Raw genomic sequence first — 26484 nt, forward strand, 5'->3', positions numbered from 1 at the left:
TCTCCACTGCTGTAATCAGGACAGGAATGTGTGTCAGCATCCTGTGGTCCAGTACCTGGTATCTGTATAATACAGGCACCAAAGCAAACAATGTATGTTCTCAATCAAGGTCAGGGACAACTGCAATTAAGCTGTAAATCTCATAACACAATTCAAAAGGAAATGTATTATTATAAGTTCAATGTCCTATTAACAGCCAGTGTCATTTAAGGACACGCCAGGTTTGTTGGTGGAGGAAAGCCAGAGTACCCAAGGAAAAACCACCAACCAGTGGACAATACCCGGCAACTGTCCCACATGGGATTTGAACTTGCAACCCAGAGTGGAAGGCTTGTGATAATATGTCAGGACATCTTAACCACTTGGTTATAATGATAAATAATCTCCTCTAGTTTGAATCTAGAATTAGACAGGTTGGATTTTTATATTCTTGAATCTGGTGTTGAGTCTACAGCTAAGTTATTGCATATTAAAGAGTTATATACTTGTAGATAAGTATTGATTGACGTCATTTGTTTGTGAGTGTATGTATAAACATAATTCTTTTCAGAGAAAACAACTTGTGGTTTGCTCATAAAACAATGACATCACAATTGCTATCTTCCCACAAGGGAGGCAACCCTGTAACATGCATAGATTATATTGACCCATCAGCAGGTATACACCTGCCTTCTGGTCTATAGATTTATTTGTATAAAGACCAATCTCTTATATTGTGATCTTACTAATTAACTGTCAACTCCCTAACAATACATTGTAATGTCTGATACAGATGCTGGCTATTTTGGGAGTAAAAATATTTGTGAAAGGGTTGGTTGATGTGATTTCCTCCTGGGAGTTGTTTAGTTCAAAACACAGTCCAGTGTGGATGTGGTGAAAAACACCATAAAAAGGGATGGAGCAGAAGGCAGGGGGCATAGTGAAGAAGGGAGAAGGGATGGTGATGATTTGAGAGGGGGGGAGGTGGGGGGGAATAAAGTAATGATTAAGAAAGGGGATCAAGTGTGTTTTTATTAAAGATATTTATCAATTTGCTAATTCCTGGATATCCACAAAAATCTGAGATTGGAGTTCAAGTCTATGATTAAATAATTGCAAGGCATTGATTCAAATTGGCAAAGAAAACACCAGACTTCAATCATTTTTACTCAACATTGGAACAAGGTTTTTAATGCAATGAAAATGTAGGTCACAGTGATCTTCTTTTGGTATTACAAATAACATTCTACCTTTCCCCCATGAAATTAGCTTGATCGATACACAGGTATGAAGTGGCACGTGATAGTGTAAAGATGGAGGATGGAAAAACTGGACAACCAAAAGAACAAACAAGAAACAACACAAAACAAAGTAGATAGTTTTAGTATCTGTTTCGTGAGAATAGGGGATTTTCATAGATTAGTACAAGTAGACATTTAGAATTGAAAAAAAAAACCAACATTTTTCTGTAGCTCGCTACCGAACTATTTGGGCATGGGAATCCCAGAAAAGCTTGTGCATATCTCGCCACAGGGGTCAAAGGTTAGAGCTACTTTTCTCCAAGTGCAGTAAAACAAACCACAACATGATAGATAGTACTGCACTGCAATGTTTAGGTCAAAGTTCATATCACTTAGCAGGTCTCAAATCACTCTGATATCAGCTCCTTTAGATAGTCCACCCTGTATAACAGAGTGGAATAACCTAGATAGCATGAATGAGATATCCTATAGAAGTTACAGAGGGGTGGTAGGGTTCAACTTGATGGGATTTGTTTTAAAACAATGTGCAGTAATAATTCATAAAACATTCTAATTGTGGATACCAAATATTGGTCTAAATTATTTGGACAAATTTCAGTCGATGATTGTCAATTTAGAAAAAATCTCCCTAATCCCGTAACACCTCCAGGGTCCGTTATCCTCCCTGCTCTTGAGTCACTCTCCTCTCCCCCTGGGTCATCCATGTACTCCTGGGTCATTTCCCAAGCCTTGATATGTTATCATCTCTGGGGTCAGTTATCCCCATTTCCTTAAGTCATCCACCATCTACCCTCATCCCCTGGACTACCCCTTGCCCCCTGGACTATTCCCCTCATCCCCTGAACTACCACCGCCCCCTGAACTACCCCCACCCGCTGGGTTACCCCGCCCCCTGGGATACATGCTAGTACTCACCTTCCTGGAGACATTAGGACTGGTCTGGGTGGTGTTGGTGGACTTGAGAGACCCTGTCCTCACATGCTTGGTGTGTTCCCTCCGCTTTTGGCAAAAGACGAAAAAGAGGTAGATGAGTGGGAGGGTAGTGATACAGAACAAGATCACGAAAATGGTAGCATAGTTACCTAGCGACGTATTGCCGCCCATCACAGAAATGTCAGTCAACATCGGTTACCATGGATACAGACACAACAGAAACAGCTCAACTATCTGATCCATTAAAAATGGTTAGAATAAAGACGGATTTTCTCCATGAATTAAATCCCGACAGGTACACAACACAAATCGGGATTAAAGAGACTGCATCAGGGTTTTATGTACAACACCTCCCTAGCGAACTGGGAATGTAAATATTTTGGGTAAAAAAATCCAGCAAGGAATGTCAAATTACACAATCATAAAAGATAGTTAGTATTTCACATTTTACATAAAACTCCAGATCTCTGCTGCAGATGTGGCAGCATTCAACGACACATTAAAGCTTCATGGAAGTATTATAATTCCGACAAAAATAGATCTCTCTGTTTTGTAAACACTTAATCATCCCAGGTAAGGATTGAAGGCAATATTGTACTGCTAACAAACATCCGGAGGACCGTGTTACATAATCCTGCAGGCCGCAGTAAAACACACATGATGACCTAATGACAATGGAGCTACTTGGTGAGATGTCACCATCCACAAGTATACAGTCACCGGCTACAGCTGGTGTCTGAAGATGAGCAGCTGATACACTCCACAGACAATGTATATATACCTATTACACATTAACTCCACTTTGTATATCATTTCCTCTTCTATTGGTCATACTCGGATCATATACAGGTGTATATCATTCATCAGCCGACAATCATTGATCTAGTCGGCTTGGTTTACACTGCAACACAATGGCGCTGCAACTTCATTTGTAGATGTTCAATACTAATGTCAATATATCGTGTGTACGGCGGTCCAGCGTATCGAGTCTACGTTTAATATTGATCATTGTACCTACATAGTGAGGCGAATGGTCACCACCTATGGTCACTGACCGCAACACTGACCCAGACAAACTGACACATGTACGAAAATATTTCCTACTTTGAATAAAAATATCTTATTTCAGAAATATTGGCTGATGTTATCAATTTTTTTCTGATTTCCCAAAATAATGATTCCTGGAATATTCACATAATATACCACAATCTGATATTAACTCAAGAAACAAGGAAATGGTCCATTCCTAGTTCATTGATTGCGACATTCTCACAGGAATAGTCAGATAAATGTTTCCTCAATTTCTACCACAGTTCACGAACATTTCTTAGTTTACCACCTAATGCAAAAATATTAAATCTTTATTGGAAAATTGTTAATTTTCCAATGATCAACATATTCAATATTCACTGAATAATATGCAGTCTGCAGTCACATTCCCTGAAGACAATGAATACAAATCTACAATATTCCAATAACCCTAGCATATTCAATGGTATTCAAGAATATTCACATAATTGCACTGCCTGCTCCTAAGATATTGAATACATATCTCCAATCATGTTCAATAATGTTCATGAATATTCACTAAATAATTTAACTTAACCATTTCTAAGATATTGAATACAAATCTCCAGTCATATTCAATAATGTTCAGGAATATTCACTAGATAATTTCACTCAACCGTTGCTAAGATATTGACTATACTCCAGGAAAGTGTACATGTAACATCCGTAAAACACAAAGGATATATACATCCTGTATCAGAAAATGCACGTTTAAGATAATATCCTTTGAGTCTGTATATATAAGTCTACTCTCCGGAGAAGGTGTATGATAGCCAGCTTGTTTACAATAACTGAGGTCAGTCTACATGTTGTAGAACATTGAGGGCACCCGCTCCCACCGTCAGTGACCACAAACAATGCTGTATCAGTAACATTGGGCTAATCAGGTGCATCAGTCAGCCTCTGTACGTAGCATAGCCACACTTACACAACACAAGTCTTCAGCAATTATTGAACCTGCCAGTCCAATATCTATATCCCTAACACTTCTTTGTCTCTCGTCCAAAACAGCTACCATTCATTTCTGTCACTTTTCGTTTCTATCGCATATTTTCTTCTTTCTATCATAAATTAATTACTCTTTCTGTAGAATTTTAATCATTGTCCACTCCAAATTAGCTATTTCTGTCTATGAATTTTTTTCGTCTTCCCCCCCACCTGAGGATTTCTCATACCTATATTCTTTGGTTTTCTTTTCAGATGAATTAATGTTTACTTGTAAATGAAGCTCAGTCAATTTATCTATCTGTGCTGTTTAATGATATTGAATCATAATATTTCTCTTTGTACTATATTCAATTTAAGAATTACTTCTTTCTCTGTGCCTTTTCATTTGTATCCCTTTAGAGATTCCAACTTATCTGATTAAATATAATCTTTATTGCTTTCATTTTAACCACACCTAACAATTCACTGTATTCATTTACAGAAATATGTATTTCTTTGCGGAAACTCTGTATGTTACAACCTACACATCTAATATCTCTCTTGTTTTAGTTCTTTCTTCTTGTTTTATTTCTACGCATAATGAAGTCTGAGTATGATATATCCAAAAGACTGAAGTTATCTCCCTTGACTGACTCTTCAACCTTTCATCCTAAAAGGATAAGAAAGTCTGCCTTGGGAGCTGTTCAATATAATGTTTTACCACACACTTTGATCATTAGAGAAATTCCGTCCCGAGAAATTCTGACAAAAACTTCTTGGCATCACCACCATGCTTGCTTGACGTGAGATGAATCAACAGCAGTGTGGATTGTATATTCAGATTCTTGCTTCTGCCACTAAAATGCTACACATTTTCAACTTTGAACTCAATTAAAAAGTTTTTTTTAAAGCTAAATCGATAATTCTGTTTATATAAATGCCTATAACTGAAGTGTTTACTTTTATTTCAGAACGATCATCACTTAGATCTTTCCTATTGTTTGAAGATCTGATACTATAAATTCCCGATAACGTTTGTAGAATACTGTTACTCCGCAGCTTTGTCTAATGATCTAGTGTGTCTTTGTCCACTGCCACTGTGTATTGTTGTACTTAATAATGTCCGGCGGTCATTCACTGACAAACAAGTCATTTCCGAGGTACATATTCTTCATCAAGTCCTGTACACATCCTTCCTGTCAAGACCTTGTGTTTTTGTCAGACTTTCATTAAAACATTTGTGAATTAACACAATTTATTCTGATCCTTAACGTTGTATGTAATATATATATATATATCCTGTGTTCGACTTTCAACCAATCATTTACAGATCAGAAATATTTTGCACCTGAATCTCGCATTGTATCCAGTGTATGAACTTTTACAGAATTGTTTATTAATCAAATCTCTCTCCAGATTTCAGTTGATTCGTCGGTATCTCAGGTTTGAATTTCACACAATCTTGTAAAAAATAATGATCCGAAAGTGTCTCAAACATAAATATCTGTCTCTAGACATAAATATCTGTCTTAACCCCACATCTGAGGTTGTACCGTCATCCTTACACTGCCAGAGCCCAGTCATCAGTTCATTACAGTACTATTTCTGTATGACTTGTTAAACTGATCACAGTACAAGGTGTGTAACATCTCCATCATGTCTTAACTCCATTGAGCTTTGTCGGAAAAGTCAGGAAATCTCCAATGGATTTGGAGAAGTCAGGGAAGCTCCAATGGGCTCTCCGATGAGCTCAATAGTGTCCTTGAGTTTCATTAGGAGATAAGAAGACATTACTGTAAGGCTAATTTAGCAGTCAGTGGAAGAGTTCTAGCACCCATCTTCTATACTACGACCTACACAGTGGCGATATAATATGAGGCAGGGCTGATTTTGATACTGCATGGACTAGTGATCAAGTTACTAAACACCAGGGTTGAGCGCATTCTGTAAAGAGCTCTGTAACAAAACGAGTCTAAATCAAAGGCATGGGTTTGTGTGTATGTATATAACTGTAGTAAAAACACATGTGAAAATACCATGGAAAATAGCAAACTGTCACCGATCACACATGGTGACCTTTTCAAGTGTATCACTGAGCATATCTCTAACTAACACTGGGTATACACTTCCTGAAAAACATCTGTACACAGCGACTCCCCATCCTGTCATATATAATTATCTCAACCCTGTCCCCACGTCATGTCGGTTTGTGTCCCGAGTCATGTCGGTTTGTGTCCCCGTCATTAACCTCAACCCATATTAACAATGGTGTCAGTGTTTTGTTTTCAATTTTACAGGAAGATAACATCCTTTTGTGTGAAATGTTTGCATTTTGTTGTGTGTGTGTGTGTGTTTTGGGAGACTGGTGTATCTCTTTAAAGATGCTCCATTGCTGACAAATGGGTTTTTTTCACTATTAAAAAACAAGAGCAGACGATTTAGTATTTTTCTTCTGGTACAAAAGTTACTTACTTTACGTCATTACCACCATTAAAAAGTTTGAGCTTCCAATTTTACTTCAAGTTAAAACTATGAAAAATAATTAATTGCATCCCGAAAAATTTCCGTGACACTACATCATACATGGAATGAAGTAATGATTGCGAATGCACCAAAGGCAAAAAAATTATTTAATGTTATTTTTTGTGTTAATTAGGCATAAAAATAAACGATTAAACACCAATTATTGTTCAAATTATGAATATCATTTATGCTCTGTCGGTGGTGGAGCATCTTTAATGTGTTTCCTTGCAATGCTATATAGCCCATTATCTTAATAAATGTTTAAAAATTTTGATATTTTCAAATAAATATTATATATATTAAAATTTCAATATCTGCGTTCCAAGAACAATACTTTACACTTGTCTTATCAGTTTACAAATAAAATTTTCCAAACCATGTTGGTCTGCAACGCCTTGTTAAATCCTGAATATGTCACATTCCAGCAAAATAATCAGATCTACCATATGAACTAGATTCTAGTGTATGTGTTTGATGAGTGTGTGTTTTAAACGCTGTGGTCTATACATATTGTGTCTCATTGTGATAGCATATTTGCTGTATATATTTTATAGTGCAACCTCAATGAAGCATACTACCAAAGACAACAAAGAAGCACATCCCATCCAAACTCCACATACACGGAGTGCGAGACCATATAATTATTTGTACACACTCTCAATGAATATTGTATAAAGTCTTCCTTCTACAGGATACATCATTTCCCCCTCAAGCTTTCAAATGATGATCAACAAAACATCGATTGCTTATAAAATCTGATAATTTTTTCAGATTTTCACAACCATTTATTTATGTGTGGTTTTATCCTGGAAAAAACAATGTTTCTAGAACCAAATTACCAACAATTCTTAATAGAAGGACTGACCTTAATTGACTAATGTCTCCAGACATTCTAAATCCTAACCTGTATATATATATATAATTTCTGTTGCTATGGAAACAGTTCTAACGATTGGATGTGGTTCCCTATCCAAATAGATATATATATATATATAAATCTGTCTATTCTGCTGCTAAGATGTTCTAGTAGGCCTAGCTATACCCTAGCCTAGCTCATTACTTTAGAGAAATGAGTATCTGTCATTCACCAAGACGTCAATGATTGTTGATATGCCATATATATATTAACACGGACTGATGAATTTTGCCCAGGTCTACTAGAAGCCAGCTCCATTTGGGTCACCATTGACAAGTATATAAATTTCAACTTCCATTCTTTGAAATTTGTGAAATATTTACTATACCTAGACTGGATACCAGTACCTAAAACATTAAAATTGTCACTTACATTTTTCCTGACAAATTACAGTCGTCAACTGGATGTGAATATTGAGCTTAATAAATTACTACAGAATCTTTGAACAGACTCTCATATACATGAATAGAAATATTTTTTATACTAAATTAGTAAAAACTCAGAAAAACATGAGTGATGTGATTTTACAACAATTTACACAAATTTATATTCCCACAATTGTTTTATAATCTCTATTTTAAATTTGACAGAGATTCGACTCAAATTAAATGTAAATTTTAACATTTGGTTGTAATTGTCTCCATCAGTGACATTTATGTGTACAGCTAGGATATCAATGCTAAGCATCTCTCTCGATATTTGTTAAAACTACTTCAACCGGGAATTCTATACAACTTTGAAAAACTAAATAAATTCTGACTTTTAACATCATCGCAAACATCATCTAAATTGGACACAGATTATTTTTAAGGCTTACAATGGTATTCCATCTTTGCACATTTACAGAGTTAACTCCCTTGCAAGAAGATATTGATTGTTATGTCATAATTTTGTGAGCGCAATTGACCTTGTTTTCTCGGAAAAGTAAGAGGTTATGCTCGCAAACACATGACGTCACAATCAATAGCTAAACGCAAGGGCAGATAACTCTGTAATATAAAAATACAGAATGTATAGTGCAGTAATTTCCTTAGTTATAAACATAATCAAACTTTTCAAGCAAGTATTTTCATTTTTAGTACATTTTACAAATAACACATACATATTTTCAAACTGTATCCTTAGATATTTGGTGATATTTGATGTCTTGACACATTTTAACCAGCCCTCTAAACTTTAGTACATGTGCAGAGTTTGACATCAATTATAGGCCAGTATTTAAATGTCATGTAATAACTTAATTGTGTCAGTGGTTTTTCTCTGGGTGACTCCGACAGTTCATAGGATGTCGAATAAAAACCAACTAACCTTAGAATTAGATAATGCACATGCTAGGAGATTTTCAACTTAAATAACGTGTTCACTTTCTATATTATGCAACATTTCTAGTTTTGCCAATTGTGAAAAGCTGCTGGCATGTTTTACATGTATTGCTGTTAAACATGTGTATAAATTTCCAAAAATAAAACTTAGAATTAATATATCAGAAATATCTGGATTTGAGATAAGATTTGCTTAAAATAGAAACCTCTATTACTAGGCTTTGTATCAAAAGTACTTTTAGGCAGCATTTTCTAAATTAGATTTATGTTATAACGAACAGGCAGTGTTTGTTTGTCAACAATGAAAGAATTATACCAACGAAATATAATTTTGCTTACTCCAATATAAATTTTGCAGACAAAAGCAATATATTTCATGACAAAGAAACCTACCTTCATAGATTTATAACATCTAAAGAAAAATCAACCTGATTATGTATTTTGGAAATTCATGTTATACTGTAATAGAAGACTTGTTCTATTTTCAACATTACATCTGCACAATCAAATTCACAGACAGAAATCTTTTTATTTCATAAACAAATAACACTTGCTCCCCTGAATATTAGCAAACACGAAAACAAGTAGTTTAATTTTGATTTTAGCATTCTGTTATGAGGGTGCCTCCTAAACTTGGCTTCATTCCCAGTACATGGTCACGATATTCTTAGGTCTAGCTGCCAAAGAGGAATATGAATCACAGAGTTATCTCCCTTCCATTGCTATCATGATACTGTTATAGTGTATATCATTTTTTTAAAACATTAGTTTCGAATATTTTGATTCTTTAGCAAGTTTGCTAGATCAAATCTATAATTCTTAAGAGCTCATAGCGGCAACAGTCTTTAAAACGATGTATAACTTAAAATCTCACCTACATATTACATTTCAGCAAAATGCAGACTTTATCTAAAATTACAAAACAATTCAATCATACCCCACTGATAGTCAGCATGGAGATGTGTTTTTATAGCAAATAGAAACCAGAGTTAGGTTTTGGGTTTATATTGTTTACCTCAATCACCCCTAAAGATGCAATTAGGCTTTTCTAAATCAAAGACTAGACCAGTCCATTATGAAATTTCAGGGGTGAATGAGTGAACATCCTATTAACAGGCAAATACATATAGGAATGTGGCAGGATTTAGAAAAGTGAATGAAAATCAGAGACAAACCACAAACCTATGGTCAGTACCTTGTAGCTCTCCAATGTGGGTATACAACTCAAAACTCTGAAGATATATTTGGGTGACAAGTGCTGTCATGTCAGAACACCCTTAAACCACCCAGCCAAAGGATCCAAGGACAACTGATACAGACAGACAAACGGTTCCTGGCGGATTAAAAAAAAAAATTGATGTAGTACTTACTGTCTGAGGTACAGGTGTTTGTGTTGCTATCTCGCGCCGTCGCTGCGCCCTCTCTTCCTCGTCACGAACTTCAGTGTTCTGTTTTAGGGTCTGTAAAGTTAGATAAAGACACACCAATGAAATTTGATAGAAAGATAATACTCTTCGTGTTAGTTTAAAGTTGTCAAAAGGCATTCATGTCTGTGTCAACTTGGAACTTGGCTCTTTTTTTGATGTGTGTTTTATTTTCTTTTTCATCATTTGACAATTCTGATATAGAAAAAGTAGTATTACTGGGTACTAAAATATTAATGTCTTTCAGTGTGATTATGAATGAAAGTATATCCTTTTGAACAAAATTCAAATTTTATTAAAAGAAACGATCCCTTAATCACTTTTAGGAGATTTTTCTTGGTATGGAAATTGATTTCAGAAAAATATTCAAAGTTAATTAATTTGCACTGCAGAAGAGCATTAGTATAATATCCAGGAGATAAAATGAAAAAAAAGTTAGTGAATATATATATGACTGTTTAAACATCTAATTACTGATATGTGAAAATGTCACTCTATATTTCATTTTTCAAAAGAAATGTACCATTCATATCAATATAGATTATGCCCTTTGAGATATACAGAAACCTGAGAGATATAAAACTATCAGATTGTTATCCAGTAATAGATCAAATTTCTCATTCCACACCTTAACATATCACACTTAAATCTACCCATAAGGGAATCAATAGAATGAGGCTACAGTGGCCGAGTGCCAACCTATCCCAATACACTACCACCAGCCCTTCACTTCTGCGTTACATGTTTGAATCTCATGTGGGGTAATTAACAGGTATGGGCCACTGGTTGATGTTTTTTTCTCCTGGTACTCAGGTTTTCCTCCACCAATAAACCTGACACATCCATATGGCCCTAGCATACCTAACAACAACCAGGGTCATTTAAGGAATGTGAGGTTAAAGAGCTGGAGGAAAGCCAGAGTACCTGGAGAAAAACCACAGACCTGTAGTCAGTACCTGGCAACTGACCCTATATAATATTCAGAGGAGAAACACTAATAGTCCTTATAACCATCTTTTTCACCCCTGAAAACACATTTAGACTCTTCTAAATCAAAGACTAGAATAGTCCATTATGGAGTTTCAGGGGTGAATGAATTAATGTCATGACGGGAGGAAACAAAATGACCTGGCTGTTAAGATATCATGCCATATCAACAGCTATAAGGTCATATGTGATGATCAGAAGTGCTTTGTGAGTCAAATGTTAAGTTGTGTCCCCTTGAGAGCATGGGCGTTTACCTCGAAGTACAACCAACTGCTGATGCTAATACATTCATGTGGAGAACACACTCATCTTTACATTGAACAACCCAGATGTTCTCTCAAGGAATAAAGTGGTTTCAATGATATAAAACCTTATTCTTCTCATCCATGTAGGCAGTATCATGACTAAGTTTCATGGTATGTAGGACAAAATTGATGCACATTGCATATTTCATACATGTATTTTATCTAATGACAATTATAAAGCCGTCATTCACAGAAATGTGAAGGGAGCTGTCAAACTTCATGGAGATGTGCTTCAGATAACGAGTCAATGTGTCTTTGTTGCATATAACTGGTTCCTTGTTGATTCAAGTTTGGCAGATTTTTACTACAAGAAATCAAACCCCGGCCATTCATGATTTTGGCTGTAGATTCTTCAGCGGAATAAAAAAAGTAAATCCGTCTGATTCCCAATTTTGAGTTCCGGTTATAAAAACAAACTTTTAGTTAACCATAAAACATCAAGGTGTCTTTGAATTAAAGTCAACTGAAAATAGTTCTGTAAATTTAAACGAATATAAATATTCATTTCTAAATCTAACGTTTTTACAGTTCCTCAAATTTAAATAATATTCAGTCCAGCCCAAAAATATTTCCATATGTCCTATTAGAAGGTCATGTAAGGACGATCTCCTTTGTATGCTACAGAAATTATGCCTGCATTTTATAATAATATAATTCATGAATTTTGATGTAATATGTTCACAATTTCTACAAGGTTCAGAATTATAATACAAATTAAAGCACACTATTTGTTCAACTTAACGTCAGCACTTTAAAGCTGCTTTCAGTTGGCATTTATAGACCTATGAATGCTTTCAAAAAGCATATCACCATGTATAAAGATAATTTTCCTAATGACCTTTTATTTATACTGCAAACAATTTTGCTCCATATATAAAATGTATCATTATCATAACAGATAATTTAACAACTGTTCATCGTTGTTGGTATTTACAAACGCTGATGATGTAATGATGGTGCCCCATTTCAATGACATCATAATAAATGCTATAAATTACGGTCTATAGTTATTAAAATCGCATGTATAACAATACACCAAAAAGTTAATAACTGTTGTGTCATTTATTTTCTTGCCCCGATACAGTAAAAACTGTAATGATGGTGCCCCATTTCAATGACATCATAATAAATGCTATAAATTACGGTCTATAGTTATTAAAATCGCATGTATAACAATACACCAAAAAGTTAATAACTGTTGTGTCATTTATTTTCTTGCCCCGATACAGTAAAAACTGTCTTAGCGATCACCTCTGTATAAAGACCACTTGCATAATATTATCCCCTTCAGGAATCGCAAGACGAAATGGCATCTTTATACGGACCATTTGGCTTTAAAGACCATTTTTTTTTATTGTCTCTCCGGTGGCCTTAATATAGACAGATTACACATTACATGGGGACCTGGCATTACAAATTCTGAATGAAAATTGATGAAATATTAAATTTGAAAGAGGTTTTAAAAAGAATTAAAACTGCAAATATTTCATATTTGATAGAAATCTTAATAAAAACAATCCATAATGGGGTCAGTCATCTGCCCTTGACAAAAAGGCTTGCAGAAAAATGTGCGAATCGTTGAGTATGAATCAGTATTGAACACGTTAACAATAGTTAACCAGATGTTACATGTATAAACATTCCAGGCGATCGTACTGATGACTGTACTATAGGTGGGGATGTACTGAGAATGTAGATTTCCTTTAATCCCTCGTCCTCCGATAAAGGTTATCTCAGTTTTCTGAGATATGTAACCTTCATCCTTGTCATTTAAAGGTTAAGATTTCCCAAAATTGCCTCCAAGGACCTATCAAACGGAGAAGGTGTCTCTGGTATTTTTGTTAACCGCCAAACAGAATATTGATAGAATTTGTATTTAATAATTACAATTACCTGAAACAAAAAATTCAACGTAAGTAGGTGTGTCGTCTGCACATCATCACAAAAAATAGTTTTTTACAGTTGAAAATATTTTTAATACTTAAGTGAAGTTATCAAGTTCCGTAACTCTTGCAGATATTGATGGATTTTGACCAGTATCAAACCTATCTAAGATCTCATTAATGTCAAGCAATTTACCAAATTTGGTAGAAATCGGACAATAAATACTTAAGTTATGGAGCGGACACCATGGATTTATCTGTTTTGACAATTTTAAATTCCTGTAACTCTTGCAAATATTGACGGATTTTGACCATTTATCTAACTTATCCGAGATCTCATTCATTTAAAGCAATATATATTAAATTTGGTTGAAATCGGTTAATAAATAATTAAGGTATCGTACGGAAACCGTTTCCCGGATGCCAACGCCGAAATAGTGATACCTAAGTGTTGCCCTTGCATTGTAGGCGACACAAAAACCTACAGGTACAAAAAGAGTAAACATTATTTTATTCTGTATTTGCATATTACAGATTTACATGCCCAATTAGCAGGTTTTGAACTTTCAACCCAGAGTGAGAGGAAATGTGGCAGAATATCAGATATTAGCAACTTCGCTCGTACTACCAAGGGAGACAACTCTAAAAATCTAATTACTCATCCCTTGTGTATATAAGAGATAAGGTATTATTTGTTTGGATGGAAAGTAAATATTAGTAATCAACAAAATATGGGAGATGTCCAGGATTTGTTTACTTTTTACACTTTACTGTGTCACATGATACATATAATAATTACAGTATATAACAGGATGTATTTTAAAACAGTTGTGTGATGTTTCCTAAAACTATATAAAAATTTCTAGGATTTTTCCAGGTAAATGATGCAATTTTAAAATAATAGCTATTACAATAAAAAATTTAAATAAAATAGCGTTGTACTCTTTACTGGAAGATTATAAATGTACATCATATAGAAATTATCTTTTAACTTGTTCCAATAACATACCATGTTTTCGACAATTTTGGCATACAAAAATTTCCTCAATTACAAATCTGCCTGCATGGGAAACAAAACCTGCTATCTCCCCTGTATGGAGTCAATATTCTATCTGTCTGGCTCTCTGTGACATATGATAAACATGAACAGCGATTTTTGTACCCAATCCATAGACCAGACACATCAATCAAGCTGTCACATAACATTTCTTCTGTCGATAACATTCCAGTAAATCTGAAATCGATTCCACTGCAATATCATTCGATCAACTTTTCATTCTTTTCCAAAATTACATTTTTTTTTTTAGATATTTCGACTTCATTCCTCTTGCTGTGAAATTCATTTCAATAACACCTGACTCACAATATTGTCTCATATATCTGTAGAATGACACCTACCATTTCAATAATATTGATTTTGATTCTATATCAGACTGATATCTTATCAATACTTAGGTTCCTATCTGATAAGAGACGATCACCAGAGTCCTCAGCTATGTTAATCTAAAGAAGACCTAAACCCTCAGTCTACCGATATAAACCATACACTCACTGGGTTAAGTTAAATGCCAAATGTTTTTCATTCAGTCCTCTGAAGTATTTCTTCCTTAACTTCACAAACTTTTTTCTTCCTTATTAAGTTTTGTCTTCCTGGCTAAATCTATAAACTCCTTTTTCTACATTGACATATATCTTCAAAGATATTTCTTCTTTGACAAACCTTTATACAAACTATTGACACAAATATACAAACCGCTGTCTTCCTTGACAAATCTATAAACTTTTTTTTCTGTCAATAAAATATACAAACTTTAACCTTCATGTCACTAAAACAAACTTTTGTCTTCATTGACAAAACCTCAATCTAGCAGAAATACTTCCTATGAACATTAACAGTTCTGCCAGGTATGTGTACTAGTCCTTATCCTAACACATGCTTTTGATGTCTGGTAAAGTTAACATACACCTGGAGTGAAAACAAATATTGACTTTCATATCTGACATGTTCATCAAAATCCTTTACAATTCTCGCAAAAAAACCCCGCTGTCCCTAACATTCACTGAAAAGTCAAAAGATAATCTTCAAAGAAAATTCAGAAACAACAAGGCCAATAATATACAATTAATATAATCCATGTCCTTAAATAAGCTGCACCTCTTTTAAGACACAATTTATCCTTCAATAATCCAACATCCTCAAATAAGGCCCTCCCACCACTGAGACACCAATTTATCCTTCCTTAATACCATGTCTTCAAATAAGCCCCCCCCCCCCCCCCTCTTTTGAGACACCAAGGAGAAGGTACGTTAAGACTCGAATATGGCCTCAAAATTAATTCTCCAGTAAAGAAAAACATATTTTGCCATATAACAGCTGAATACATTTGCTAACACATTACATCTAGAAAATATCCCGCAGTGTGCCAATTATGTTCACTATGACGTCATCAACATGCAGGTTCCCGCCATATTTCACAAAAATCCTTGAAAAATCATACTTTTTGACTGGTTTTCTCTGAAAATGAATGTGGCCGCCTTCGTGGAGCAGAAAGAGATTTTCACACGTTGTGTATCGTGTATTTATGCATATCCATGCAATATGTGAAGTTGCTCCAAGGTGGCGGCCAAATCCATTTCAAGCCTTTTCTAACCTAAAGATGATGAATTTCTAGCAAAATTTGGCGAGAAGAGGAAAATCATCAATTTGATGACGTCATAGGTGGGACACATCGTGTACATGGTTATAAAAAATTATGTTTTGATGAATGGCAAGTATGAGAGTATTTATTGATATGAAATTGATGGGGATCAGAGTTAATTTTTTTCGGCCTGAAAAATTAAGGCAAAATACTGGTCCTATCATATCAACTCCTTTATCCTTCAATAATCCAATGCCTTCAAATAAGCCCCCCTTCCATTTAGACACCAATTTATCTTTCAATAATCCAATGTCCTCAAATAATCCCCCCTTCCTTTTGGACACCAATTTATCCTTATAATCCAATGTCCTCAAATAAGCCCCCCTTCCTTTTGGACACCAATTTATCCTTATAATCCAATGTCCTCAAATAATCCCCCCTTCCTTTTGGACACCAATTTATCCTTATAATCCAATGTCCTCAAATAATCCCCCCCTTCCTTTTGGACACCAATTTATCCTTATAATCCAATGTCCTCAAATAATCCCCCCTTCCTTTTTGACACCAATTTATCCTTATAATCCAATGTCCTCAAATAATCCCCCCTTCCATTGAGACACCAATTTATCCTTATAATCCAATGTCCTCAAATAATCCCCCCCTTCCTTTTGGACACCAATTTATCCTTATAATCCAATGTCCTCAAATAATCCCCCCTTCGTTTTGGACACCAATTTATCCTTATAATCCAATGTCCTCAAATAATCCCCCCCTTCCTTTTGGACACCAATTTATCCTTATAATCCAATGTCCTCAAATAAGCCCCCCTTCCTTTTGGACACCAATTTATCCTTATAATCCAATGTCCTCAAATAATCCCCCCTTCCTTTTGGACACCAATTTATCCTTATAATCCAATGTCCGCAAATAATCCCCCCTTCCTTTTGGACACCAATTTATCCTTATAATCCAATGTCCTCAAATAAGCCCCCCTTCCTTTTTGACACCAATTTATCCTTAATAATCCAATGTCCTAAAATAATCCCCCCCTTCCTTTTGGACACCAATTTATCCTTATAATCCAATGTCCTCAAATAATCCCCCCTTCCTTTTGGACACCAATTTATCCTTATAATCCAATGTCCTCAAATAATCCCCCCTTCCTTTTGGACACCAATTTATCCTTATAATCCAATGTCCTCAAATAAGCCCCCCTTCCTTTTGGACACCAATTTATCCTTATAATCCAATGTCCTCAAATAAGCCCCCCCTTCCTTTTGGACACCAAATCCTTATCCAATGTTCAAATAAGCCCCTTCTTTTGGACACCAATTTATCCTCCAATGTCCTCAAATAAGCCCCCTTCCTTTTGGACACCAATTTATCCTTATAATCCAATGTCCTCAAATAAGCCCCCCCCCTCCTCTTTGAGACAATAATGACATAACTGTAACCTTCCCTGAGAACATTTTACGAGGTAATGTTGTAGGGAACAGCCAATGTTCTAAGTTCTTGAAAATTGACAGATGTTTTATTTAAACTGCTCTAGAGAATATAACTGATACTCTAGCTGTGATAGTGAAAGATTTGATGAAAATACTACACTTTGTAGTTTAATTTACAGCCATTTTATGACTAATGGCAACAGTTAAAAGAGGCTGAAAAAGCCGGAATCATTTATATCTTAGATTTTTACGTCTTTTCTTTTATCAAATGAACTTCCCTTTATGTTTTTTCATCACTGTCATAAATATCAAAGAATAAAACGACTGTTATATCATATTCACAGAAAGTACACGTGTAGACAGTTATTAAAATTGACAAAGTCTGGGTGACAACATTATCAACGAAATTGAATGGTGAAATAAAAAATCATATTTACAAAGGGGAAACAGCTAGCACAGCTTGTGCTGGTACTGATGCGGCGGCCCATCTTCTCTAGTCCATGGTGTGGTCAGTGGTCAGTGGTCGAGTGTGTAGCTTTACCCCTACTCACTATACATCCCAGAATTCTATGTCAGCACCCATAACATGATCCACACCCACATCACAAAATCTCAGGTAAAAATACAGGTAGACTTTCCAGGTAAATAGAAAATACAGGTATTGTCCAGGTAAACAGGAAAGTGAATAGCTTGCGTAAAATTCCACGGAAGCAAAATAAAAAAAATCAGTTTTGCATTATGTTACCTGCATGAAATACCAGTCGTTTAAGTTCTAATTGCAGTTTAAAAGTAATTGTCCATGTAAATGAGATCAAATGTTGTTGCTATAATTGTCACGCGATATACTAGCACACCTCCTGTCGCTGTCACACCTGAGAAATGTCCAGTATACCTGTGTGAATACTATAGCCCTGTCTGCAGGTAATGGACAGGTATAGAAAATGCACCAAGACACACACGCATACACATATATATATATAAATGACTTCTTGATCAGCTTCACAAGGTACAGCATTCACACCTGAAGTACACCTTAGGTTGTCGATAGGTCCGTAACGATGAGTCACTTTACGGGGACAGACAGTCCTATAACAGTGATGGCTGCTAAGTCCCATGGGTATCTATAGGGACCCTGTCACGACCCCTTGTTTCCGGTGAGAGAACGTCAGAGAGGCCTGTAGCTATATATAGTATCGCACACAGGTGAGGTGACAGGTAATCTTAATTACCTGTATTTCCTCGGGCTGTGCGGGGAGGATATAAAGGTCAACTTTACAAACATACACAATCATACTGAATCAGGTATTCATTCACTTTGTCAATGGATCCTCATCAACGAATAAAACGGCCCTAAAACACCTCAGAGATGGGAAGGGACACAACCAAATATTCTCACAGCTGAATCTTGGTTAGTATCCAAACACACCAAATACAAATTTGATTCACAGAACTCTATTTCTATAAATATTTCCCTATTTTTCTAAACAGTAAGAGTGAAATTTCTAACTGTTTTGACAAAATAAGTTATACCCAAAATCGTTAAAGATAATTTTATCAGAAAATACAGCATGTTGGTAAGATAACAGCTTCCTTCCCTTTACTGTCTTTAAAGTGAACAGTCGGGCAAGGATGGCTAAAGTCGGTAAAATGGTGTGAATGTATCCAGGATAATTTCTTATGAAATGGAAAAATAAAATCTCTCGTCAAAATCTGTCTGCGTACGAAGAAATTAATTTAAAGTATGGGAATTCTAAAACGTCCTCCCGGCTCACTATGTCCGTGGTTACATTTCCACGCAGCCTCGCTTTCAATGCTTTCAACTTTTCTTTACTTTAATGGTCAGAACTGGGAAACTAAGCAGAACTTGACCGTCGTATTAATATGTGAGAACTTTTGGAAGGCCAATGAACGCATTTAGACTGGTTTTCTTTGCCCGACTATTCACTTTAACATAAGATTATAAATTAATGGCCTTTTATATATATGAAGCTCAATTAAGTCAGTCGAATATCATAACTATATACAGTGAAATATGGTTATAATGTACCTAAGCAAAGTAATTGTTATACATATATTACAAACATCTTATAGGAACCCTGGCAGGGAAATACCATAACTACATCCTGACCATGAAAGTGTTTAAGTGTGTTTGTTATAAACATGTTTTTTACTGTATACTTTTAAAATGTCCTTACTTTCTGTCTAATATATTACACAAAGCACAACCCTTGTTTTGCCATACCGTAAGTACATAGGCCTTTTCTTATATATGTGAAGGATACCTATATCTACATACAGTACATGTGATTTAGTGTTGTTCATAAAACATGACCCTGACCATTAGTCTAGACACTGACCCCTTATGTCCATGCTTGTAAAACATTTACATGTACCTGTCATCATTAGTTCCTAGTGACCTCCCTTTGATTTGTGTTGCCACTACTTAAAATCAAGAGGTCCATGGGGCCTGAATTATTTACCAGTGACCCCCGACTGATGTTCTACTTTTGTGTAATACAAGTGTACAAGAGGTCCAAAAGGCCTGCACCACTGACCAGTAACCGGTTCATCAACCGTCAACTGACATGCTCACTTTTGTGTAAAGCATTTACTCATGTACAAGAGGTCCATATGGCCTGTATAACTCACATGATATTTCTGTGAATATCAAGAAAGGCAATAATGCCCAGAAACCACATAATAATTTGGAACTCAGCTTCTCATTCCAATATTTCTAACCATTTTTATATGGAAGTAATCAATTAACATTCAAAAGTATGATTTCACCTCAAAGTTAAGATTTCTTTATAATTCTAACCATTCTTATATGGGAATAATCAATGTTAACATTCGAAAGCATAATTTCCTCTCAAAGTTAAGATTTCCTCTACATTTCAGCTAAGGTGATATTTACACATTTATATTATATGATGTGAAGTTGACAAACAACAACCCTGTTGTAGTTAAGTAAAATTTAAACAAATTCCTTCTGTTTATAACATTAGAACAAACTATACAGAAGTAAATATTTCCACTTGAATGGCCGTAGGTGATTGGCCCGATTACATTCACCTTCTCCATCACCAAACAAATGACCTTGATTTAAGTACAGAGGGCCTAATTCTGAACGGCTTAAACAGCCTCCAGTCTATAACTACCTTCAACTGTTACAATCTGACATTTTACATCTTAGTCGTTTTGACAAAAGCATGGTAAACTTGACAAATTCAACAAATGAAAAGATTTTCACATGTTAAATTCCTTAATACGACTATTTTTTTCATCTAAATTAGGATTTAAAAAAAATTATTTGAAAGTCAGAATTTACAAATAAAAGATTTTAGCTAACCATTGTTAAAAGCGAATTATTTTTGTGAAGTAAAGGAAAAGAACTTCTACGCTTCCTGGAATAGGACCTTGTACATAGCTTTACATTGTCATGTACTTACTGAAAGTTTAACCTTCACTATAACAGAAGTGGGGATAATCAAATTAAATACATGGAATTAAGATTTATCTCTCCGGTAGTTCAGGAGTGCTAAAAATGATTTCACAGATTTATTGGTACATAATTAAAGGCCATCAACTACAGTCCTACCTTTACAACTTATAAAATAAGTTAAATGTTACCAGTTGTGTGAAAATTTATGTTGTTGTAAACTGTTTTCACAATAGACAGGTTTTCTACATATAAGACTATAGATAGACTGGGTTGTTTACCAGTTTACTGCCTACATGACTTGACCTATTGTAAGGTGTTTATATGTTATGCTAAAGCATTGGCTAAATAAATGTAATGATATGTTAGAGTTACCTCCCTTTATTCTCATCCATGATATATATGCATCATGTTTAGACATTCTTTACCATAGTAAGAACTAGAATATATATAATTTATAATATTTTAAGGAAACATCATGCAATCATGTATCTCTCCGTTATCAAAACTGTTAACTTTAATTTTCAAACTTTCTCAGCATTCCAAATATTTATTTGATTTCAAATGATATAATTTTGACAGCAAGCAATATATCATAAAAGTTCAACTTCAAAGTACAAGCTTGAGATGAAGTAGTGATGTGAAAATTAAAGCATGATTTTTGCCCATCTTGATGAAAGCAGAGAAAAGAAAGACAAGTGTGCTGCGGCAGCTTTTAGATTTAATTTCAAAAAAGAAAATCTCAAAAAATGTTTAGGCATTAAGTGATCATTGAAATTAATAAGCCAAAAATGTCCAATCAAAAATCTGAATTTCAAATTTCTTATCCGCATCACATACCATGCCAACAAAACTATATGCTCCAAGGAATTTCTGAAATAGATTTTTATCATACTTTCGAGAAATATATATATTTAACTTCAAAACCAATGATGATTATAAGTAAATTTTTGTCTTTTGTATTAAAGAACAACTAAAACATCCAGCATAAAGAATAGCTTCTTACGTTACATATCTGGTTTGTTTGAAGGGTATACTATCAATAGAGATCGAGCCTTAAAAACTCAATCTATATCTTAAGAAATATATAAGAAAGTGTTTAGTTTTTCCTATTCAAATTAAAAAATAGATGCGGCGATTTATCATGACTTTTTAAACAGAAATTTTGTTGCTGTATATAGAACCATTGAATTAAACTTAGACTTTGCCTTTCAAAAAGAAACCTGGAAATGTCCCTATAAGCGCCACTCTCCCTTTTTGAGGCCTCAATTTTAATTGCCCAGGCATAAATAAAGACCAAAACTACACAAAACTGTAGGCTGTAGGTTTGCAATAATTTTGTCTTATTAAGCACCTTTTCATTTTTTCAATTTTCTAAATATCCTGGCTGCTTATTGGGTCGGATATGGTACTATGGTGAACTGGACTAGAATAGATTTTATTATTACTATGGAAAATTGGTCTAAAATGTGACTAGCAAAGGTATTCATTTACTAACCTGAAGCTTAGCGAGAGGAATAATATCACAGTTCTGGGGCCGATGCCAGACCGTCTTCTGGCTCGTGGCATTATAGTAGTAAAACCTTGAGGTATTCGGGTCAAACAGTTCCCACCATTGATTGTCATCGGTTTTCTTGCTGCAAAATACAAAATAGGAAATTTTTAATCCTGAACGATGTAGCTATAAGATACACACACAGCAATTTATATATAAGTACAAAACGTAATAACCTAAATCCAAACGTCTTCATCAATCACCAAAGTAAACAGCATGCCTTGCGACTTTCATCTTCCCAAAAAATATTCTGATGTTCTGTTTCTTCACATTGACAGATATCATCAGAGTTATCCCCCTTAGTACATATTATTTGATTTGTTTCTTGGGCTTATATTGAAGCCATAATCACACTTCAGTTACTTTGTTTGTGAATTATTTCAGAAAACTGTCGATCTGTTGAACTCAACATTAGTCATTTTCGTTTTAAAAGTACAATGCACACAATTATAAAATCAATCATTACAAGCAACCGTAATGTCCATCATATCAAAACCTTTGATATCGCTCTCTCAGTAGAATATTAAAAGTTGGATTATCTCCCCTTATCATGAACTTGCAGAATCGTAGTCTTTGCACGTTACAGATTTATCTGCACTTGCCCATAGGAAGTAATTGTGACAGCATGTGCTTGCGAACAGAACTATATAAGAAAACAAATTGAGTTTTTCATTCACAATATAATGACGCCACAACAGAATTACTGTAACTATACCCAGAAGGGAGATAACTCTATAATATCGAAAAACGGAATTCAGTAGGTCTAAGTGGACAACGTAAAGTTTTTATGAAGACTTTTAACAAAAGTATGATTGTGTTGGATGGAAAGTTATTTAATGACAGTACATATTGGCACATATAAATCAATACCCGTCCAATTTAACATATGTTTATCATTCACAATGACTCATTGATTTTGAGTTCCAAAAGCTTTAATTTGGCATCAAGAAAGACTATACTACATCCATATGTTCATTAATTAAACAGTTTAATGACTTAAAAATTCAAATAAACATTCAGACAAAACATGAATTCCATCTGGTTGTAATTGTCCAGCATGTTGAGTTGATTCCTCTATCAATTAGACTTCTGATTTGTGTAGATGTAGTGTTTTTTAATGACAGTTGATATCACTTGTGCGGATAAATTTGTAATTTGTTACCTTCATCTACCACTCAGATGTACCTAAAAACAATGCTTAAAGTAATTAGTCCATGTTTTTGGCAGAGCTGTAAATTATACAACTGAAGAAGTACACCAACTGTCAATTTATTGGGAAAGTCAGTATGAACATCTGTGGCACATTACACAAATACATTCAATATTCCAGAGTTTATTCTATCTAGCTGGACTTTTGTCGATTGATTCTAATAAATCATTATGCCTCTTACTTCTATATGTATAAATTCATCAAGCTTTCTCCCCCTGAAGTTCTGTAAAATGAACTCATCCATTTAAGACGTTCTTCATTTTACCTTTGAAGGAAGGGGAGATGAGGTTTTATTGGATACAACTTTAAGAATTACAGCGAGTAATTCAGTTTTGTACCTAGTGCAGTTGCTATGTTTCCAATTTTCTGATAAATTAGATCCAGAAAATCATGGAAAATGCAAACTCAGCTTTAATGACAGTCGAGTAAAACTTTATTAAAGTGTGGATAAAATATAAACATGTTTACTATTTACCGAAAATTTTTATCAAAAATATTTTTAGCTACACTATTTACACATTGAATAAATTAGTTGTCATCATAAATAAAAAAGATGTAATGGTGTCTTTATGTACAATTTACTGAAAAGCTTGTGACAAATTTAGCAGTACGTTTCGGCGAGACAGCACTATAAAGTTGACTAGTATGTTACAGATAGTAGAGGCTATTGAACTTCATTGGCATCAGGAACATAATCAAATACTATACAAAAAGACTTTTAGTGGTCTAATTGTTATACACCGGTTTACATTCAATGTACAATGCTAGTGAATTATGCAGTAGTCACAGAATATCTCTGCAGCTCCACTTCACAATACTTTTTTGTTTTCCAGTAGAATTTGTGATGCAATCAGGCCCTTACAGAAATAGTAATAATTTTGATTAAAACATGACACTTTGGAAGTAGACAAGTTCTCTGTAATATTGATATTGGTTTCTCTGTAAGGCGGTGAGAAAAAAACAAAGATTAGTTTTGGCAGTCTTACAAAATATTCTCACTGTTCTATTTGAACCTGGTATGACATTTTGGGGATGCCTACAGGGGTGAGGATCGATGGTGAGTCAGCAGCATTATAAAGTTATATAAGTACAGGTAGATCAAATGACTCCATGTTAAAACAACATTTTAAGTAAAACCATCAGTCATTACCTAATGGAGATCTTAATTCTTCAGGGCCTGAGTTCTGATGACAACAACACTTCTATACATGTGCTAGTCATTCTATTATAAAAACATTCTCAAATCTCATCTGCAATTTTGCAGCTAGAATAACAAACAAAAGTTTACTGAGCATGCCCAGAGAAAGTTTTTCTATCCCACATAAATCTGGAGAAGACATCTAAATACGATATTATGTAATTCCACAAAACATGGCTTTAATTGTGCAGGTTTTGTTTTTATTTGTGTCTTCAAGACGCTGCAGAACAAATACAACGGTGCCATCCGATTTCTACGGGAACGCTGCCAATGGCCTTAACATGATCAGGGAAGGCAAACCAATACATGCTGGGTATACTCATTGATTTCAGTGCAGCGATGAAGCTGCTGCAATTTGTCGATAGACATCCGGAACATATCATAAAACCACCGGAATCTTTTCCATGTCCTGCGGTTTTCATGTCTAAATATACCAAATCTGCACACATTATACAGGGAAATTGGTGATTTTAAATCTTAATAGTCTTGGTTTTGAATGTTAAAAACCTTGGCCCTGATTTTCGGAGCATGAACAACTTGGAGACATTCACTTATCATAGGAATATTGACTAGTCTTTATAATCGAATTTCATCAATTTTTAATAATAATTACATTTCAGTTAGTTTTTCCTTTAATTCTTCCGACTTTAATTTGATACTTCAAGCAGGTGAATCTGAAGATAAATGGCAGAAACTCATTTTACAGTGTTGATATATGTATAACAGCAGTCATCATTTGATTTGCATCCATCAATTAATGTTCCATACCCATAGCAGATTTTATAGATATTGAGAAATGCACTAGTCTGTGCTGGTGTGTGCTTATGTCCGTAGATATTATGATTTATTCCCATTGATTTTGATACCTTGTAATGGTCTACTTCAATGTTTTGTAGCCAAAAGCTACTGCACAACATTCATATGTCCTTGAAAATCATCAAGGGTGTGTTCATGGGGTCATAAACGCACAAATAAAGGAAAATTGAAGGAATTATGACACAACACAATACACTAACATCATTAGAGAACATTTGAGTATAACTATAGAGCTCTGTAGATTTGTAAAGTCTGCATGGGAGCCTGAAATATATAAGTATGTGGGCATTAATCACCATCAAATCACTCTCCTAATCAGGTAATGGCGTCGGGGATGGATACCGTTATCACTTTTTAACAAAACATCTGTAATAACGCTTAGCAAATCTCAGTTACAAGCTTGTCAGTTACAAAATACGCCAATCATGGTGAGGCGTATGTTTAACAGACATGTAAGTGATGTATAGAAAGACAACAAATGAATCATACAAATATATATACGTAGTGATTCACACATCTCTCTCCTTCTTTCACTCCTACTTCATCCCATCCTAACTTCCTCTTTTCTGTATCCCTCCTTGAAAGATCTTTTCTCTAACAACTCTTATAACCCTATATCTATTCCTCCTGTAGACCCCCTCTCCATCCCTTTC

General features: G+C 34.7%; 1 protein-coding gene across 15 annotated transcripts in view; it reads right to left on the bottom strand.

The window, feature by feature from the left end:
* LOC138330331 (rho GTPase-activating protein 39-like) overlaps positions 1–26484 on the bottom strand; it is a 157021-nt gene that overhangs the window by 28555 nt on the left and 101982 nt on the right. For 10 of the 15 annotated variants that reach the window (XM_069277886.1, XM_069277885.1, XM_069277876.1 and 7 more), the window contains 4 exons: positions 22551–22689; positions 21893–21925; positions 10301–10390; positions 2157–2240 (listed from right to left, as the gene is read on the bottom strand). In XM_069277886.1, the coding sequence (XP_069133987.1) occupies positions 2157–2240; positions 10301–10390; positions 21893–21925; positions 22551–22689 (346 nt within the window). Of the gene's footprint in view, positions 1–2156; positions 2241–10300; positions 10391–18050; positions 18727–21892; positions 21926–22550; positions 22690–26484 lie in introns of those variants that run through there. The other 5 variants (XM_069277877.1, XM_069277880.1, XM_069277888.1 and 2 more) reach the window with 5 other exon arrangements.

This window comes from Argopecten irradians, chromosome 8, assembly GCF_041381155.1.
Source record: "Argopecten irradians isolate NY chromosome 8, Ai_NY, whole genome shotgun sequence".
NCBI lineage: Eukaryota > Metazoa > Mollusca > Bivalvia > Pectinida > Pectinidae > Argopecten > Argopecten irradians.